The sequence below is a fragment of the Populus nigra genome, chromosome 12 (genome assembly GCF_951802175.1).
Source record: "Populus nigra chromosome 12, ddPopNigr1.1, whole genome shotgun sequence".
Taxonomy (NCBI): domain Eukaryota; kingdom Viridiplantae; phylum Streptophyta; class Magnoliopsida; order Malpighiales; family Salicaceae; genus Populus; species Populus nigra.
The window spans coordinates 7,234,911-7,254,956 of record NC_084863.1 but is presented as its reverse complement, the minus strand read 5'-3'; the positions used below and the strand labels follow the sequence as shown (position 1 = coordinate 7,254,956).

Sequence of the window (20,046 nt, the reverse complement as noted above, 5' to 3'; positions counted from 1 at the left end):
GCACTAATCAATTCTAATTATATTTTTTAATTAAATATTCATTGCTTGCTTTTGCAATGTAATTAGCTTCATTTAATGATTGTGCCAGCTTACTCTATAAGAAGTTTAGTATAATTTGCAGTTTTGTTTTCAAAAATTTGGAAGTTTTTTTCTGTCTGTTTTTATGTTTTAAAAACATTTTTAAATTTTTATTTTATTTTTTTTACTTCAAATTAATAATTTTTTAATGTTTTTAGTTCATTTTAATAAAAAATATCAAAAATAATTTTAAAAAAATAAAAAATATATTATTTTGATATTTTTTTAGTGAAAAATATTTTGAAAAGCAAATACAACTAAACCTCCAAAATAAAATTCGACAAAAAGTTACCAAACTCTTTTTAAAAAAAAAACAAATAACCCAAAAAACAGTTTTCAAGGTGCAAGTTTCATTTTTTAAAAAACAAGAAAATCTAAAATAAATGAATTATTTATTTATTTATTAAAACACACACACGCACACAAATAACGTAAGCCAAGCCAGATGTACTGGTTCCTAATGGGCTGTAGCAAACTTTAAAGGCCCACACAACTTACTAACAAAAGAAAACAGCTCCATCCTATCTTTTCTATATATAAGAAAAAAAATCCCAAATATTTCTCTCGTTTTGTTTTTATATATTTACTGTCCTGCGTAACAGAGAGAAAGAGCGACGATGGCATCGAGCTTGCTAAGAAGCCTTGTAAGCCGAAGCAGAAGCAGATCGTTCAATGTCGGTGCTGCTTTGAGCACAAGAAATTATAGTTTGGTTACCAATCAAATCAGCAATCACACTGCCAAATGGATGCAGGTATTTTCTTCTTCGTTAATTTGGTATTTTTATTTGGATTACATGTCCAATTCTTCAAATTGATGTTTTTGGAGAAATGAGATTCCAAATTGAATTTTATAATATAGGGCCGATCTTCTTTTTGTTTTTATTTATACGAGAATCCAAATTGTCAAGGTTTTTCTTTAATCTTCCTTAAATTTTTTTTGTTAGACTCACTGATAACTCTATCTATGGTAAATTTAGGAGTCATTGGATAAGGTTGATTCTTTAATTTGGGCAGCTTCTGGGTTATTGATTTAATGGATTAGAAGAATGGGTGGCTATTAATTTTGAACCATTAGAAAAGTAAAGTTATTCTCAGATGTTAAGATTCATTATCATGGACTAACTATGATGATAATCAGTCAGCTGAAATTCCCATATCCTTTCAGTTTAAACTAGCAGTTGTTTTGTTTGATTATTGGAGTTGTACAATATATTTGAAGCAGTTGCCTAACCATTTGTTAATAATGACATATTTTTGTTGCCAAGGGTATTCTGCTGCGCCAAATGTTTTTTAAGGATAAACAAAATAAGTCTTTGAACAAAAACTTTGTTTCTTTCCTCGTGTTGTTTATGGTCTCCCTGCTTACATATGTTACAATTGTTTGTGCATTTTTTCGCTTCAAATCATTTTTGTAGGCCATAGTAATGATAAATGCATAGTCAGGTCAGTACTGCATATAGGCTTTTGCTTGAGAACTATGGGGATTGGGTGGGTATGTTGTATATTTAAGAAACCAGAAAACTGGTTCTATGGGAAACACACATTGATCATTGACATTTTGTTCCATAACCCATGGCGTTAAGTTGTGGATCAAGCAATCATAAATGATCGTCTTTTGTGGTGATAGACTTAGACACAATCTCTTATTCCAAAATTCACACAAGACATTGGTCTTAGCAACTTTGAAAAGTCTAGATAATGTAACATGCTACATTTGTTTGTATGCTACACTTTTTTGTGTTTTGTGAATGAAATATTTACCATATGTCTTCAACCTAGTGTGTGTTCCTTACCTTCCTGATTAAAATGTTTATAATGATTTACATGTCTTATATTAAAACGTGTGTGCTCTCTTGTATATCTATTTCTATGAGTGTTGGTGTGTACAGACAAATACTACCGTTTGCTAGGACATTTTCTTTCATGCCAAGCTCTTAATACTAGAAGTCCCTTGCAACTTATATCAGCCTTCATCTTGTGAAAGCATTTAAAAAAATTGAATGATCTGCCCTCTTTTTATGTTTGTTTCAGATTTTAGATTGTTGTAGTAATACATGGAGTACCCAGGTTCATGCATGCTTTTCTATACATCTTCTTATTTACTGCTTATATCTTTTATTCCGCAATGTTTTACTCATTGATGGAGGACATGGTTTGTCTTGTCTTTTGTCAAGTTTTTGAATGCTAAATGATGATTTAGTTGTTATAATTTCTTGGAATAACACATTCTTGATGTAGAACCAAAGAACAAGATGACAACAAGAAAGCTAATTCATGATAGAAATCAAAATTCACGAACAAGAAAAATATACTCGATCTTGAAAGGGCCAAATGCAGCGGCACATACTTGATCTTGACATAAATAAACCAAGAGACACTCAGTCTTGGGAAAGCAATACAAGAGAGAGAGACTTAATCCTGATGAAAGCTTAGTATATTTTATTCAACAATTTGAAGAACCAACATATAATGCTAGGTGGTAATCTATGTGCTTCAAACTAAACAAAATAGGAAAAACCTAATAAGCCCAGATTCTACAAGGAAACTAAAATCCTTATTTAACTAAAGAATAAATACTAACATTCATAAATAATAAAATCTAGAATAATCATACAGTATTAAAATTCTTAAATAAATAGATACCAATTCTCATTGTTGCCCATCATCCTCCATTCTCTCCTGGTTGGGATAAAAAAAAAATCCTTGAGCTTGAGTTCAAATGTGTCGAAGTAGCAAAAACCTTGCGAACTTGCATAAACTCCATAGTTCAAAGAAAATTTTGTGCACTTAATACTTTTCATTCTTCTTCGAAGATGAGAGCAATGTTGGCAATAAGATAGGCTTCTCATCTACAAGATTGAATTCAGAAGGTTACAGAATTAATGTGATTAACATCACCTTTAAATTCTTCAATTTGCAAAATCTTCTTGTACACGATTCTTTACTTTAACTTCATGCTTATCTTGTGTCTGCATGATTGCAATGTCCTCTAACAAGTTTTCTTCAATGTCATTCATATTCAATGCATTCATCAACTTGTTTTACAATGGTTGCTTGTTTCATCAGACATCCAACTTCTATTTCAAATTAAACAAATGTAGCATTGAATGGGCTTATGTCCTCAAGTGTAGTCTGCAGAGTTTCTCAGTTCTTGAAGAACTATACTTCGCCAATTATAATTATATTCTATATGATTCTTTTAAGATTGACCATGAGCAAGAATTCCATGGATCCTTTTCCTTCTGAGCCACAACAATTCTTTTTTAACCATCTTTAACCAAGCAAGTAACGAACACACAAGACAAGTTTTGTAATTACCCTAAAAATGATACAATACAGATTGAGTCGTGATGTAGAATAAATGATGGCAACAAGAAATCTCTACTCCATAACAAAGAAACCTAGCTAATCCCACATGGAACTTGATGGAATTTTGACACGATATCAACAACCCTTGCAAAAATCTACCATGAACAACCCTCCTTGAAGGAGGGAACGACTTATGGATGGTGCAACCTAGCAGTAATGTTCTTCCTCAACTTCCTTTTTTTTCAAAAAAAAAATATGGTACAACATGTTTACTACAATATTGTACCGTGTAGCATGAAAATTGTTAGCTTTTTCTAAAAGATCGTACCTCTTCCCTTTCTTCCACTTTTCTCCCTTTTCTTTTCTTTTTGGAACCAATAGATGGTACTCCTCTCTTTTATTTTTATTTTTGATGAAGAACAAAAAAAACTAGATGGATTTTACAGTTGAATCACGAAATTCAGGGGGGAGAATAGAGGATAAACTTGAAAATTTTGCGATGGGCACCAAATTGATGAAGAACCAAAGAACAAGATCACAACAAGAAAGTTAATTTCAAAGATATTCCAAAATTCAACAACTAGAGAGACACTTGTGTTTATACAAAAAATAAACAATCAAATGTCATTTGATCAAGAGAAATAGTTTTTGACCTTGTGTTTTTAGCAAACCAGTGAAGATAGTTGAGATCGACTATCAACTATCAACCAAAGGGATGAGGATTCAAATTATTAATTAGTGATAAAGTCTTATTCAAAACATGAGTCTTTAGCAGCTTATGTTGTGAATGTTGCAGTATAATTAGAGTTCTAACACATACAATTGCCAAGAGGAAGCGGGAGAATAGAAAGGATGAATAATAATTAGATTTGAGTTGTAAAATCCTCATATAAGATTAGGATTTATAGTTTATGTGAAACTCGATCTACAGAACATCTAGCAACTGAAAACAATGGCCAGCCTCACACACACACACACACACACACACACAATTTATTTATAAGCTTTTTGCAATTTATCACTTTCTTTTAATTATTGCAATTTACAACTTTCTTTTATCTTTATTGCTTCACTTTATTTTTATTTAGTTTGGGATTCCTTGACATTACACACCTTCATTTCTTAAGCTATTAAACCAAGTTAAAAATTCCACTCTTCACTTGATTTGTTAGGTTGTTACCTGCCTCCTTTAAGGATTAAGTTCCCAAGTGTAGTTTCTAAGGAATGAATAGCAGGGAACATATTGATCAAAAAATACATCGAATGATCAACTACTCGATCTTGACATGAACACATCAAAAGAGACTCGATTTTGAGTGAAGCAATACAAGAGACACAATCAATAGTGACGAAAGCACAAGCTATTTTATTCAACAATCCAACGCCTAATGTCTAGGTGGTTATTTATATACATCAAATCAAACAAAACATGAAAATCTAAAAGTCTTGATTCAATAAGGAAACTTGAATCCTAATGTAACTACTAAATAATATATACTAATATATTTAAATAACAAATTTTAGAATAATTAAGTAAATACCAATTCCCATTGTTTCCTTTCATCCTCCATCTGTTCCCTGCGGTGTTTTGTATATTATATGTTATAAAAGTAGATAATGATGCCAAAAAAAAAGGCCTTTATTTATATGAACAAAAGGTTTTTGTTGATTTGGTTTTGTAACTGAGAAGTTGCTAGACTTAAAGAAGTGAGAGAGTGTTTTCACATTCTATTTGTTCTCTTTCCTAGTGAAAGGTTGATAAAGTCTTTGGTGCTTTCAACTCTGGGAAAATGCACACTTTTCAAATTTTAGATTGTAGTTTGAGCGCATCTACAATAATGATTATGAGCATTTTGCTTTCTGAACCTCTTCAGATGATGATGATCTCAGAAACTTTAGATTTAGAGAATACTCCTAATTAATTCTTTGTGTTACCAGTAGGTGAATTGAGATGTTTGCTTGTGTTTTATGATTCTTGGATGTGTACTTTTTTGGCTTTGGCAGTTATCATTTAATTCCCTAACCAGCTATTAGTGGTTTAATTACAGTTACTCTGCTTGCTGCCTTGAATCTGCAAATCAATTATGAGACCTAAGCATAGTTTTAATCCCAATTTGGAATCTCTTTAAGAGTTTACAGCAAAATAAGCAAGATTTTTCCTTTATTTGTAGGATACTAGCAAGAAATCTCCAATGGAATTGATCAATGAAATTCCTCCAATCAAGGTTGAAGGCAGGATTGTCGCATGTGAAGGAGGTTAGTTTGTGCTTATACCTTGTCTTTACATTTCGTGAACGAGGTGGATTTTTAAAAGTTCGACCTGTTACTCTTAACGGGAAGTCAGATTACAAACTCTTCTGTGCTGCAGTCCTCCAAACTCAGAAATAAGTAAATAACCAATACCAATTGATGCTAACATTGATGATTTGCTACATCTTGCTGTAGACACTGACCCTGCACTTGGGCATCCAATTGAGTTCATATGCCTCGACTTGAAGGAGCCAGCTGTCTGCAAGTATTGTGGTTTACGATATGTGCAGGCTCATCATCATTAGGAGTTAAAGTTTGTCTTTTTTTCTGCAATGTTAATCATTTGCAACCATATCACATGGGCAATGACTGTTATTGGGTAATCCATGCAACTCTTTATTATCTTGTTTAAAGCCTATTGTGCTGTCAGATGACAAGGCCGAGTGCTAATAACATTATGTTGTGTTCATTACTTCAATACCAGCAGAATAAGGAGTTCTAATCATTATCATTATCTTGCTGCTGGTGATTTATGAACTAAATCTCCTCCATTACTCTGTTTTTGTTGTGTACTTTGAGCCTTGGTGTTTTTCCGCAATTTGGAAAAACATTCTAATAATATATGAATCTCTGATTGTTTGGGTTATCAGGGCGAGCTATTGTAACTACCTTCATAAGAAATCTGTAACTAAATAATTTAGCATCATTTTTTGAAAGAAGAATTGCTGTTTTTATGTGGAAGGTGAAGAAGTTTAGGGTTCTTAGTTCTAGATTTCTTTTTTCTAGAAATCTCTAATAGAGCTTACTCAATTATCATTTATGATCAATTGGTTCGATAGATTTCAACATTTAAATAGCAAAGTTTATTCCTTCATTTGTTCTAAAAATAAAGGAATATAAAGGGTATTGTTCACATAAAAATTAAATATCCACACTATTACTAAATAAAAACAATAGTTTAGTACCAGACAGCAGTTTAGTACCAGACAGGGAAGAAAATGTTAAAATCGATCATCAATAGTTAGATTGACCAAGACATCTAGAACTTATGAACAATCAGAAAATGCAACTAATTCGGTTTGACTGACCAAGACATCTAGAACTTATGAACCCTACATTTCATTTGATTTGTGAGGCTATTAACTATATTCTCTTAGGATTTGGTTTTTAATTTTAGTTTCTCTGAATTGATAGTAAAAAATGAAGAACAGATAGCATATTGACCTAATTTATATATTAGGACAATAACATGGTCATCTTGAAGCAAAAGATTTTTTTCTTTCCATGTCTAAAGAGAAGAGACTAGTCCTTTCAAGTATGCTTTCTTCTTGATAAGTCTTAGATGGCATTCCCCAATCATACTCTCTGGGGAATTGTTATATAATTACCTAATTGGTATTGGTGATGCAGTCAGTTAAGTTCTAGACATTACACTAGAGAAGGTTTTTCTTGAGAAGAGCTGCTATAAGATGTCGTTTTGAAGAAAACTTCGGGTTACTAGGAATTGCTGGTTTTTGCATGAAGAAATTAGGGGTTTTTTAAGGAAAAAAAGGATAAGAAGTTGAGTATTAATTGATGGATAGAGAGATTTAGCATAGTTTTTTATAACCGTAAATATCATATCAAAGCCAACCACCACTTGGTTTTGAAATTTCCTAGCTAACGGACATGTTAGAAAGTGAAACATGATTGATATTTTAAGGGAATAGTTCTCGATTTTTCATGTCTTTTATGTTTGGTTTGATTTGATTTAAGGAGGAAAGTTGATGGTAAAGTTTCTAAATATAATTTCTCTGAGTTAGAAAAAAAAAAGGAATAGCATATAACTTAAATAAAATTTACATTAATGTTTTTTGGGTTGGAGCTTTTGAGCCTAAATGCAATAATGTTGCATTAATTTGTTATTGGGATAGCTATGTCTGTTTCATATATAGAATGCATTGGTTAATTATATAGGAATCTGAAAGTAATTAATAATGTGGCAATATATAGAAAGGAAACTTTGCATAAAAATCGTATAACCCAGCAAATGACAAAACATGAATAATTGGCCACACCACATGTAAGACCCCTCACAGAATTGAAGTCACATGACATCTATGCACATTCATATGGTTCGGCCATTTTAGTGCTGTACTCCACCTTCTGCTACAGGATTTGTAGATCAGCCAACAGGGAAATTAGATCTGCAGGCTTTTGGAACGTACGATTGCAGCAAAATAATCGAAAGAGAGATGGGTTACATGTTCTCTCATCTTAAAAAATGTAGATCGAGGCCAGTATTGTACATTATTTTTCAACGGTGAAAAGCAAATCCAGCAAGCTGCTGGGTTGTTTGCGTTTACTTCAGAGAATAGCTTTCTTTTCTCGTTAAGAGTACATAAAAGATGCTTCTGTCTGTCGGACCTCAGATTTTGAGTGAGTGAAGTCCACGACCAAAACCATGTTTAGATTTATTAATACCAAACAATTAACGCGTTTGAGAAGAAAACGCAGAAGCCACCGCAATCCCAGACATAAATGGAGACGACGTGATATAATAATATCATATCTTATTACAAGGATGGTTGAATGAGAATGCCACGTCATCCGGCAAAGCTTATAAGGAGGTGACTCGTGTCGACTACAGCTAACTTTCTTAATAGAAAGAAATGGGAGATCGCATCGACCGGCAAACCCTAATCTACTTTTTCTGACGAGATCTGCGTCCCAAGTCTATCCATGATCCGTTCACGACATGATACTGATTGAGATATTAAATTTAGAAACCAAAGTGGTTCTTGGCTTTTTTAATACTTGCAAGCAACTCAATATGTGACGGCAACTATCAAGCAGGATTGTGGGATTCTTCTAAGAACCTGGAGACCTCAACTATCTAAGCAACTGTTGCACGGAAATCACAAGTATAATCACAAAGGCTAAATTTCCTATGATATAAAAGGACTGTAGACGCCTCTATCGTTTCTCCTATTGTATGGATTATAATAGTAAAATTTAAAAAAAAAAACTATTTTGATTCTCGAACCTTTTTGTTTACACAATTGAGCCTAATTGTATATTTTTAAGGGGTGGGGTTTGAATTGAAAGACAGAAAACTGAAATAAAAAAACACAGGTAATATAAGTAGTTTCTTTGAAATTCGTTCTAAAATTTTATTTTCATCCCTCGTTTTTTTTAACTATTAGGTGATCGGTCTCTGTAATTTTAAAAATGTATATTTTGATACCAAACTTCATTTTTCTTTTTTTTTAGTTTTTTTTTTGTGAAGGAGAGAGAAGAGTTCATTGGATTCCGGCTTAGAGAGAAAAAATTGTTGTTGAGGAAGATTTAGGCCACCAAAACAGTCTATTTTTATGTTAAAAGGTTTCATATGATGAGGAGGGTTAAGATTAGGTGTTTTTTACCTTGAAAACACCTATAAAAACATATCTAAGCTTAGAAAAAAATTTAGTTTCAGGTTGATTTAAAGTTTTAGGGTGGTGTTTTAGGTCATAAATTGGTTTAACAAAGTTCATAAGATGTTTTCTATGTGTTTTGAGTCACAATGGGTTCAAAATGGGTTTTTGGGTATAAAAAAAAACCTTGTTTTTCCAGCCACACTGGTGGCTGGATTTTGGAATTAACAGACGACGCATCGTCTGCTGAGATGGACAATGCGTTGTTTTTTTGACAAAAAATGAGGTAGATGATGCCTCAACCGCCCACTTCATTTAAAAAAAAAAAGGCATGTGCATGTAGGCCTAGACTTGCAGACCCTTTCTTTGTGCGTCAGTCATAGGCCTGGCTTACCAGGCCCATAGCGCATGACCTCATTATTTTCTATTTTCTTTTTTAAATTACTGCTTTTTTATATGTATTATTCAAAATAATTTTTGTATTTGTGTTTTGATTAATACCCCTTCTTTGTGATTTTTTAGTTTATTTAGCCTTTTTGAAATAACAATTATTTTTTAATTATATAGAGTGTGTTTAAATTTTTTATGAGGTTAGTGTGGTTCTACTATAATTTTTTTATATTTTATATAGATTAAACTAATTTTTTAAAATATATTTACTTTTTTACAAAAATTTTAATATGTGCAGCCTTGTACAAAAATTTTTCCTTTTATTTTATTCAATTAATTTTATTTGTATGTCGATTTCTGTTACGTATTAATTTTCATAAATAAATTCATTAAACACAACTATGTAAATGACTTGTATTGTAATATTAAATATTTTGACCTATATCCATCTTTTAATTTTTTTAGTTTTTTTTTTGTTAGTATTAATAATTTTTTTTATTTATATGAATGATTATTGGTTTATTTGATTAGATATTTGCATGAATTTTTTTATAAAACAGACTGTATACTTAGGATTTTTTTTTTTAAAAAAAAAAATTATGACTCCCAGGGCGCGAGTCAAGTAGCTATTTTAAAAGATATAAGCTGCAAAGTTTATATTGGTAGCGAAAACCATGAAAATTCAAAATAGCTTTAAAAAATGAAGGTATCGAGTGTGCAAATAGAACCTTACATTAAGCAGTTAATAAACCATGATTTCTATGCCAAATAAACTATGGAGGAGGTTTACATTTCATGAAAAATTTATGTAAATAAACTAAGTTTTAAGCATATGCGATTTAACACCTAAATTGGAGAAAAGTTTTGCAATTAAACCCCTACGCCCCTACATGTAAAAATTCATTTTAACAAAGCACAGGTAATCTTGGTCAGACTTTAGTCGACCAAATTAAAAAAAAATTAAAAAAAGTTAAAGATAATTTGAGAAATTAAGAAATAATGATTTTGGTCATGGTATTGAACATGCTTGCTAGTTGCTACACCTCAATGATAGGTCAAGAATCTTACATTTGAGACAACTTCGGACACGCCGAGGATTCATCGTCGTCCCTTCCAAAGTATATATAACAACGTTGGGCCCTTGCCATGAACAAAGGGAATGAACTAATGAAGAAGCATTGGAATAAAAAAAAATATTCCATTAAAATTTACGTTCGCTTTTCTAAATTACAAAAGAATGCATTGAGCATAATTCTAGTCATCTGCCTGAAAATGGGTCCGCTGATTTTAGTATTTCATGCAATGCATTGTCAAACAACAAAGCCAAGAAAACCAGCCACCCATCTTCTCGGTCCTGATCTCCATCTTCGGTAGAACTGTTGTGGAAGCAGCCACTACACAAAATGGGTGCAAGGAACATAACTAGTCTGTTCTCCCGCAGGATTGATGTTTTGAACTAAGAATTTAGTAAACGAATGTCATTGAATAAATTAAACTCGGAAGGACAGAAAAAGACCTATCAAGGAAACTGGAAAGAGCCACCGATTTGGTTGGTGCCAGACGGAGGATTGATTGCCACCCAAAGGAGAGATATGGTGATTGCAATAAGACCTGACCACACAAAAACAATGGTTGGTGTCCTTCCTCTTCTTCCCATCAACCCTTTTGCAAAGGGGTAGAGATGAGCCAAGACCCAGAAACTGAAGAAAACCCCGCCCAGTAATCGACTCCACTGTGGTATAACACTGTAAATTGTTCGGCTAAATCCAACTGCTATTGCAATTAAGTTGACCATCATGATGGTGATAGGAGGTATCATCAGCGATGTCCATTTGACAACGTAGAGATCAGCAAACTCATCATCCACATCATCACCAGCTGATTTTGAAGTCAAGGTGAAAGAAATTTCAATCCCTGCAACGACTTTCAACAACCCCTGAAGCACAGCAGCAAGGTGGGCACTAGTTCCTCCAATCAACCAAAACTGCTCATTCCTCCACCACTCCTCTAGCTCAATTCCAGACCACTTGATTTCCAGCACAGCAAGCAAACACAGAGTCAGTGTGATGATTAGGAGATAAGCAAGGAAAGTGACATTAAGGGTCTGAACGATGAACTGGCCAGAGAAGAGGGAAAGCGCTGGGAGGAAGCAGTACACAATCAGGAAGATTGAAGTGAAGGGATAGATGCCAACGTTCAGATATGCTATCCTCTGAAGAAATTTCATTCTAGGGCTGGCTAAGAGGGCATTGTTGCGGGAAAAGAAAATCTCAACAGAACCAGTAGCCCACCTAAGAACTTGATGAAGCCTATCTGTGAGATTAATCGGAGCAGTGCCACGGAAGGCATCACGCTTGGTCACACAATAAACTGATTTCCATCCCCTGTTGTGCATCCTATACCCAGTGACAACATCTTCAGTGACAGATCCATAAATCCAACCAACACGATTTCCCCACTCAGTCTTGTCCTCGTACCAGCAAGATATGACACTGATTGCCTCTGCAACAGTTGATGCATCAAGAAGCTCACGGGGAATAGTGAGAGCACCAGGTGGGCGTCCATTCTTAACAGCTGGGTGATCTGCAAGAGGACGACCTTGATACTCTGCCACTGGGATTGAGTCAATGAGAAACGTTGAGTTGCCAAACTTTTTAGGGAGCAGGGAGAGGTTCATCTCTTCATCATCAGAATCACCCATTCTTAGAGCCCTGTTCTCTTCTGGGGTGTTTGCAATCGAGGAATGCTTCTTGCGCCGGGAAAAGCAGCAGCTGCAGCAACCTGGGTGGTTTTCTTTTGCTCGTGCGGGGTCAAAGCCATAAAGGGCAATCCTTCTAAAGAGGCAGCCAGTTCCAACATAGACTGGACCCATAAGACCATCAAGGGCACGCATGTTCACATCAAAGAAAACAGTGTTGTGATTAGCATATCGATCAGAGGGATCAATGCCCTCAAACCTCTGAGGAAACTGAACATAACATAGGCGGTCACCTCCTCGATCCATCATGAAACACATGCCTTCCCTCATTGCCTGGGAGTTGTAAATATAGTGATCACAGTCAAGGTTAAGAATGAAAGGGCCATTAGACATAATAGCTGAGGCTCGAACAAGTGCATTCATGGCCCCTGCCTTCTTGTTGTGATCATAGCCTGGACGCTTCTCACGAGAAACATAGACAAGCAATGGGAGACGAATATCAACATCAGTGAAGTCCATTATCTTAGTATCGTCAGCAGTTCCGAGTAGTGGCTCATCGCTGGGAGGTTTCAGCATGACCTGCATCAAGTAATAATCAGCCTCGTTTGGAAGGTTGAATGACACAACTTTTTAAACTCTAGCACATATCAAAAGAGATGGAGAAAGTGAATCCACGTGGCCAATCCCAACTAGTTTATGTAAAGTTGAATTGAGTTGTTCAGTCAGCAATAACAAGAAAATCTAACACAATTTCCAGATCCGCCAACACATGGTTTAAAAATTAGTGTAATCATTCACATGGCTTGAACAACGACATGAACAGTTTGTAGCCAAAATAATACCTGTATGATACCAGCATGGTCACCCCTAGAGTGCTCAGGTGCAGAATTCAGCCAAGTCCCTGGCCAATGGGTACCATCTGCCATCCATGTCGCTTTTGCAATCTTTAAGCTCTCCACAGGTTCATCGTCCTTATGCTGCTTCTGAAGCTTCATGGCCTTGATTTCCTCCCGAGCATGATAGGCATCAGATCGGCAGCGAATAGAATCAGGCAAGCTATTTATTCGGACCTTGAACTCATCATACTCACGCTTTACTCTTCTGCGATCCTTGACAAAATCTGGCTTCACTTTGTTCTTGTAAGGATCCCTCTTCAAATTGAAGTAGGATTCTGGATTCCTGGGTTCAACGCCATGTTTACGGCAAAAAGGAACCCACACATTAGCAAAACTTGCTGCTTCAGCCATGGCCTCAAATGTTAGAAGTGCACCTCCATCATCAGAAACATAACAAGAAAGCTTTTCAACTGGGTAATCAGCTGCTAGAATTGATAAGATGGTGTTTGCAGTGACAAGAGGCGGTTCTTTTTCTGGATCTGCAGTGGAGACGAAAACATCTATGCCTGGGAGATCAGATTTACCAGTGGGGTTGCTAAGGCTGGGTGTTTCAAATTTATCTTTCAAGACATTAAGATCTGTAGCACGATTGATTGGGCATAGCTTTGGAAGCTGGTCAAGAAGCCAAGAAAAAGCAAACCAGATCTCGCAAACCACTGACATCCCCCACAGCCAAATTGCATCATTGTTAGGGTGTCTGACCCTCCATTCCAAAAACAATGCGAGTATCACAATCCGAATAAGAATGAGAAGCCTATATAAGAAGAGATGCAGCAAGATGCACAAAGCACTAGTCAAAATAACTTTCAAAGTGTAGAATTAAACAACACTTATCCTAACACCATATGTATAAACATTAGTGAATAACATGGAAGGAAATGCCAATAGAAGAGAAACAGGAAAGCAAAGTTTGCAAGCCAAATAAACAGTTCCAGCTAGCCTGCTCAAAAATTCTTTAGAGAGTTAGCAAAAGACCCAGGGTCTATTCCATCTCCAAATAGAGGCTCTTCGGAAATGAAAAATAAAAGGTTTAGATAGAATTGGATGGATCTCTCATGGAACTGAAATGATTTCACAGAATAATGTACACATTTCAAATGACCAAATCAAATTCCATGGCAACAAGTTTACATGATTTCTAGTAAAAATTGCATTTAGGATTCAAGTTTTAACATATTGACAATTTTCATGAAATGCACAATAATCATTAATGAAACAACAAAAATAATGGAGATGATTTCAGAATTGATTCTTCAATACAAGGTAACAAATGCAATCAGTTTAGAATTGTTTTGTGACCCTGGAAAATTCACTAGATACATGGAGTTAATTTTCTTCTATAAAATCTTTGGAACAAGGTGTAGCTCAAATTCAATGCTTGATATTTACAATGACAGTTGTGAGCTATTAGCTTGGCAGCCATAAATATCAGATTAGAGGATACAAGAAACACTAAGGCATGTCCACTAAGAAAGTGTATCAAAAGTACATATATAAATTGTTTGATTTTTTTATTCTCTGGCAACAATTCTTTTATCCCCTAACATGGAAGGGCATTGATGTAGCCTAGGATTTTATCCAACCATCACTGAATGAATAAATGTGTGATATAACAGGCAGTCCCGGAGTCATGGACCAAAAGGTCATCTAAATTTTGCATTTCATTAGGAAGTTCCTGGTAGCAAAGAGACACAGTTGTCATGTTTCTTGTAACTCAGTATCATCAAACCAAATGGCAAAGTGATAGGAAATACAACAAAGAAATAAAATGAAAAGCAATATCAGTGTATTTTATCTTCCCTTCTACCAAACTAATGCACCAATTGAATGAAATACGTGAAGATATAGCAATTTAAACTTTTGGAAAAGAACGATGCCCATCGTTATACTATCAATGGTAAGAGAAGAGAACCATGATGAACAAGAAGAATGTACCGATATGGACTGATAACAGCAGCTGGTATCTTTAATTTTCGAGTAAGTGGCCTCCATGGCTTGCTCATCAATTCTTTAGGCTCACCAACTTCTTCATCATTCCCATTGCCAAAACCCCCATCATTTGGCCAGATAGCATTCCCATACCCATAAGTTCCCCTTGTTTCAAAGAGCCACCTATTGTGATCAAAGTCCCCAGTCTGGCTCCTCATCAGCACTGATTTGGTTGACTTCATCAACGACAACCTCCTCTCCATTTTGGACATTGTGCCCGGTGGAGGAAGTGGAAGAGGCCTTCCACTGTCCACAGCCACTTCATCTAATTCGGTGTTCTTATAAGGCTCCTTACAACCAGGGCAAATTCCACCCCCACTTTTCACTGCATCAATATAACAATCCCGACATATTTTGAAATCACATTCGCAAGGGAGAATATCAACACCTCGCTCATCACTCATCACCTTTGCATCACACCCTGGAATCGTACAAGAGGATCCCTTAGCACCAGCCATTTGGGGATGGCTGGCTTCAGATTCAATCACCTTGTCCATGAGATGAGCACGAGTCACACTATTAAAACCGCCTGTAAAGAGCGAATTTGACACATATTGCTCTTCAACCTTTTGTGAGATTGATGGATCCATGGGTTGGTTGTCAGGGGTCGGTGGTATGTGCACTGTATAGTTCATGAAATCACTACTCCCAAGTTCACTATCAAGATCATCCCTTGAGTAGCTGATATAGCGACCAGAAGAAGTTCTCCGGCCAAATGTCACTGACGGAGGCAGGGGAGGTTTGTGAGATTCCGCAGCATCCGAGCTAGTTGATAGGTTTGATCGAGTAGCCTTGAATGATTTTGAGGCCATATTTTAACACTATAAGAGACTTCTCTTCAGATCCTGCATTTACATTATTGCACGGAAATTTAATTCCCATCAGCATATTTTTCATAATTCCAACCAGATCCTAACATATCACAATCAAAACCAAAATTTCAATATGTAATTCAGATCCTCTGCTTAGGGGCCAAGAAACTATACATGGCACAACAGATCATGAAAATCTAGCACTCATAATTTTAAAGTTATTTTACTCTCTCTACATTTGATCAACAGACTAACAGAAAATAAGGTTCGCGATGCCAAAAAAAAAAAAAAACTTTCAATTTCAAACGGATTCCAATTAAGTCAAAAGCTCTTCACGTAAAAAGACAGGGAGGTCGGATCACTCGGATCATTACAGAACATCCACAAATATAATTAAAACCGGTTTGATTGCTAAGAAAATGAAGCATAAAGAAGAGAGAATTAACAGTATAACAGCTTCAAGGCTTAACTAACAAAAACCCTTTTGACTTCTAGTTTACTTATATAATACAAAAGGCAAAACACCTAAGATTAAAAAGAAAAGAAAAGAAACCTCATAATTTCCACAAACATCGTCACAATTTACACACTTTAAGATGAACCCAAAAGCCTAGTAGCAGAAACAACCCAAGATCCAAAATGACATTTGCTTTAAGCGACGAAAAAGAAGACCCAGAAACCCTTTTTCACCGTAAAACACTTTAGCTTTCGAGCAATGAATAATCAGGCCATACATCAATCTTAAAACCAAGCAAAACACTGCAGATCATGTAGTAGTTAGAAAGAACTAGTAGTCGTCTTAACTAAATAAAGGCTTACCTTCTGTTTGTATATATATAGATATAATAGATGAACAGATCCCTTTGTCAGATTCGTTGAAAGCTTCGGAAATGCTAAACGTCAGGGAAAAAAGGAGGACAAGAAAATTTGAACAAATCGTTAAAACCAAAAAAGGAATGCTTCAAAGAAAGCCACCACCTTTAACCGTCCACACTCGAGTACTTCTCACATAGAGAAAGCAAGAAAGAAGAATAAATTCATAAAGAGAGAGGGTGAAACGGGTGTTGAAAGAAAGAAAGACCGAGTTGTGAAGCACTGATAGGGCATAACTGGGACTAAATATGTCTTTTTTTTCTTTTATGACACAGCTGTGCCTGTGTGGTGTTAGTGGGAGATGGGTTTTTTTTATTATTATTCTTAGCTATGTAATGTAGAAAAAGAGATGAAGAAGGTTCTTGGCAACCCAAGCAGCTTGTAAGCTATGTGGATCGCCGGGCGATGTTAGGTAAGTCCAGAACGGCTCTATATCTTCTTCTTGGTAATTCGGAGAAGAGAAGGAACAGGGATGGTAAGGACAAGATGGGGACACAAAATGAAGGTTTTTCTTTTATTAATTTAAAGACAAAAAGGGAGAGAAAAGGGGGTGGATTAGGGAGGTGGATTAAACAAATGAGAGAGTATTGAGGGTAATAGATTCGAAGACTTTTTTCTCTTTTTTTTTTTTTTTTTACTGTGAGGGTATCTTGGAGTACGCTGCTTAGGTCTTACGATAGGTTTGGGAACGCGGTTATAACTGTGTTTTTAAAAAATTTAAAATTTTTTTTTATTAAAATTTAATATAATTTATATGTTTTAGATCGTTTTGATATGATGATATCAAAAATAATTTTTAAAAAATAAAAAAAATTATTTGCATATATTTTGGCACGAAAAGTTATTTGAAAAGCACCCGCAATCACACTGCCAAACACACTCTTAATAAAATGGTAAATTACTTATTAGCATTTTATGGTTTTCTTTTTTTTTTACTTTAAAGTTTTCAAATATTATGTTTTGCTAATTAAAATTTAAAGGTGGTGAATATTTTATATCCTTAGAAGTTTATGTCAGAAAAAAAAATCAATAAAAAATATATTTTTTTACAATTATTATTATATTTGAAATAATAACTAAAAAGTCATTTATTTTCAAAACATAATTTTACGTAAACAAAAAGAAACAAATCAAAATACCTTACCCGTCGTTATTTTCCATACTTTTCTCATTTTTCTTACACAACCGCTAACCCCCGTGGCCTAGCTCTCCTCACAATGGCAAACACAACTACCAGAGTTGTTGTAGAATATTTTTTCTAATGGATTTTTTTCATTAAACTCCTCATAATTACCTAATTTGGCAAAACAAGAACAGATAATCCCCTTCAAAGTACCTGGAAGGAGACCATTTGCTCAAGAATTTCTCTCATTCTAAATTGGGCACGTGGTTAGTAATTATTCCAAAATAAACATAGATATAGAGAAATGCTCATCATCTATATTAGGCATCACAAAAGGTTTGGTTTGTTGAAGAGGTGATGTAAATTTACACATATGATGGTGTCCATTGAAACCAAGTTGACTGAATTTCAATGATTTTATCTATATCCGCCTATTGGGTTTTAGGTATCTTCTTCTACAGAATGTTAAAGTTTCAATATAAATAAAATAAAAGGATGAAAACCCATCTATGTGGATTGAGAGAGTGATACATGTACATAAACATACACCCTCACCAACAATCTCTCTCTTTTAGACCAAGAAAGAGATGATGATTTTGCTTTTCTTTTCTTTTTAATTTTGTTTTTCTATTCTTCTTTGGTTTATGTTGTGGATGGTTCGGGGTGTAGTCTGATATTGTGATAGCAATTTCAATGAAAAGAAAAGTTAAGATTTTTGGTTGACTTCTAGTGAGATTTCTAGTGGGGACTTGTTGTGGCTATAAAGGTCGAAGGTTTTGATGGGTTGTGGTTGAGTTTACTGTTATGAGAGAGAGAGAGAGAGAGAGAGAGAGAGAGAGAGAGATTGTTGTCACATGTTGTTGATTTGAAGCAGATAAGGTTGGTTGATTGCGAGTATGAGAGTAATATATATCGGAGCATTATTATCTTTTTGTTGATTTTTAGAATTTATTTTGACCAAGGTTGCAAAGTGTAACATTTGAAAACTTGGTTGCAAAATAAAAAATTAATCAAATCATAGGATGCTCAGAGTAATTTACCCTTAATAAAACTAAATTTCTCTTTAGATGATTTAAGGTTGATTTATGCCCTACCTTTCATTTACTATGATCTTTCTTCTAAACTAGGTTATTCTTTTTAATAACTAAAAAGTCTTTTTAGCTAACTTTTTAAAATATGATGATATTCATTCTCTCTAAAATATAGAATCATAATTTTTATTATTATTATTCAAATTAAATATGAGATGAATAATCAATTACATGAGAGCAATAATAAATTACATGTTATTTCATGTTATTAATTACTTTTAAATTATGTTAATAAATTTTCTAATTATTTAGTGACACTTTTGAAAATTAATTCTTCTATTATAGTAGAAATCTAAAATAATAAAAAGAAAATGCACGTACTTAAAGAAATAAATAAATAAATAAATAATGCATACTAATCAAAACCATTATTATATCATTTAGCTAATATCTCCATTTGACGCATTTCATAGTATTCATGACATGTTCTACAATTTGTTTCCATTTTTTTAGGCATGTTTCATTCAAAATCAACAACGCAACATTTGTAGTATAATAATTTCCAGTATTAGAGAAACTCTCTTCATACATATCTAAAATCTTTGATTTAACTTTGACAATAAAAAAACAAATCATTCAATATTTTCATAAAAAGAAAATGGTATTTAACCAGTGAAACAAATAGACAACACCTATATTTTTTACTTCAATTATCAGTTAAGGAAACTCCAGAATCTAGTCTTTCCCTTCTAAACCAAGCACAAGGAAAGGTCAAAATCCTAAGGCTTTTTTTTTTCCGCAAAATCAACGGCACTTACTTGAAAATCCTTATAGCAATCGTAATTAAACCTTCCTATATAAATAAGGTTGTTGATTTGAATATAAACCACAAAAATTTCATTGTCAATCACGGTTTAAAAGTCTAAACCTTTCACTGATTAAAAAAAATAACATTAGAAACCTATAAAAGTTAGCACTTATTTTTCTAATTCTAGCTATTTTTTCAACAAAATTAAACTAGAAGCTGGCAAAATGAGTAATTGCTAATAAAAAGTTGAAAAGTCTGAAACTTCAACTTAGTACACTTGGCTTGTGTGCGATATAAGCACATAGAGTTCCATCTCTGAATGGTTAATAGGAGGAGAAGACAATGAAAAAGGTAGTGAAAGAAGAGATTGAGTTGGTATGTGGAAATTGAAAGC

General features: G+C 34.2%; 2 protein-coding genes across 3 annotated transcripts; one reads left to right on the top strand and one right to left on the bottom strand.

The window, feature by feature from the left end:
- The first annotated feature begins 626 nt into the window (after nt 1–626).
- LOC133669233 (NADH dehydrogenase [ubiquinone] iron-sulfur protein 6, mitochondrial) lies at nt 627–6,151 on the top strand. Its single transcript, XM_062089290.1, has 3 exons — nt 627–830; nt 5,559–5,643; nt 5,833–6,151. The coding sequence occupies exons 1-3, from the start codon at nt 696–698 to the stop codon at nt 5,940–5,942; spliced, it is 330 nt and encodes a 109-aa protein (XP_061945274.1). The 5' UTR covers nt 627–695; the 3' UTR covers nt 5,943–6,151.
- Nucleotides 6,152–10,600: 4,449 nt separating this feature from the next.
- Nucleotides 10,601–17,243, bottom strand: LOC133669332 (cellulose synthase-like protein D3). 2 transcript variants are annotated; one of them, XM_062089426.1, is made up of 5 exons: nt 16,637–17,243; nt 14,952–15,850; nt 12,963–13,770; nt 10,939–12,699; nt 10,601–10,816 (listed from the first exon to the last, which is right to left on the bottom strand). In XM_062089426.1, exons 2-4 carry the CDS (start codon nt 15,815–15,817, stop codon nt 10,942–10,944), a joined length of 3,432 nt encoding a protein of 1,143 aa, XP_061945410.1. In that variant the 5' UTR covers nt 15,818–15,850; nt 16,637–17,243; the 3' UTR covers nt 10,601–10,816; nt 10,939–10,941. The 2 variants fall into 2 exon arrangements, with proteins under 2 accessions (XP_061945410.1, XP_061945409.1); XM_062089425.1 differs by having other exon boundaries at nt 10,601–12,699; nt 16,637–17,242.
- Between the last annotated feature and the right edge of the window lie 2,803 nt (nt 17,244–20,046).

Bases quoted from the DNA above. Each gene is read 5' to 3' on its own strand.
- LOC133669233 (XM_062089290.1), top strand. From the start codon at position 696: ATGGCATCGAGCTTGCTAAGAAGCCTTGTAAGCCGAAGCAGAAGCAGA. The intron at 831-5,558 runs GTATTTTCTTCT...CTTTATTTGTAG, and splicing joins ACACTGCCAAATGGATGCAG to GATACTAGCAAGAAATCTCC. The intron at 5,644-5,832 runs GTTAGTTTGTGC...ATCTTGCTGTAG, and splicing joins GATTGTCGCATGTGAAGGAG to ACACTGACCCTGCACTTGGG.
- LOC133669332 (XM_062089426.1), bottom strand. From the start codon at position 15,817: ATGGCCTCAAAATCATTCAAGGCTACTCGATCAAACCTATCAACTAGC. The intron at 13,771-14,951 runs GTACATTCTTCT...CTTCTTATATAG, and splicing joins GCTGTTATCAGTCCATATCG to GCTTCTCATTCTTATTCGGA. The intron at 12,700-12,962 runs GTATTATTTTGG...TACTTGATGCAG, and splicing joins ACCATGCTGGTATCATACAG to GTCATGCTGAAACCTCCCAG.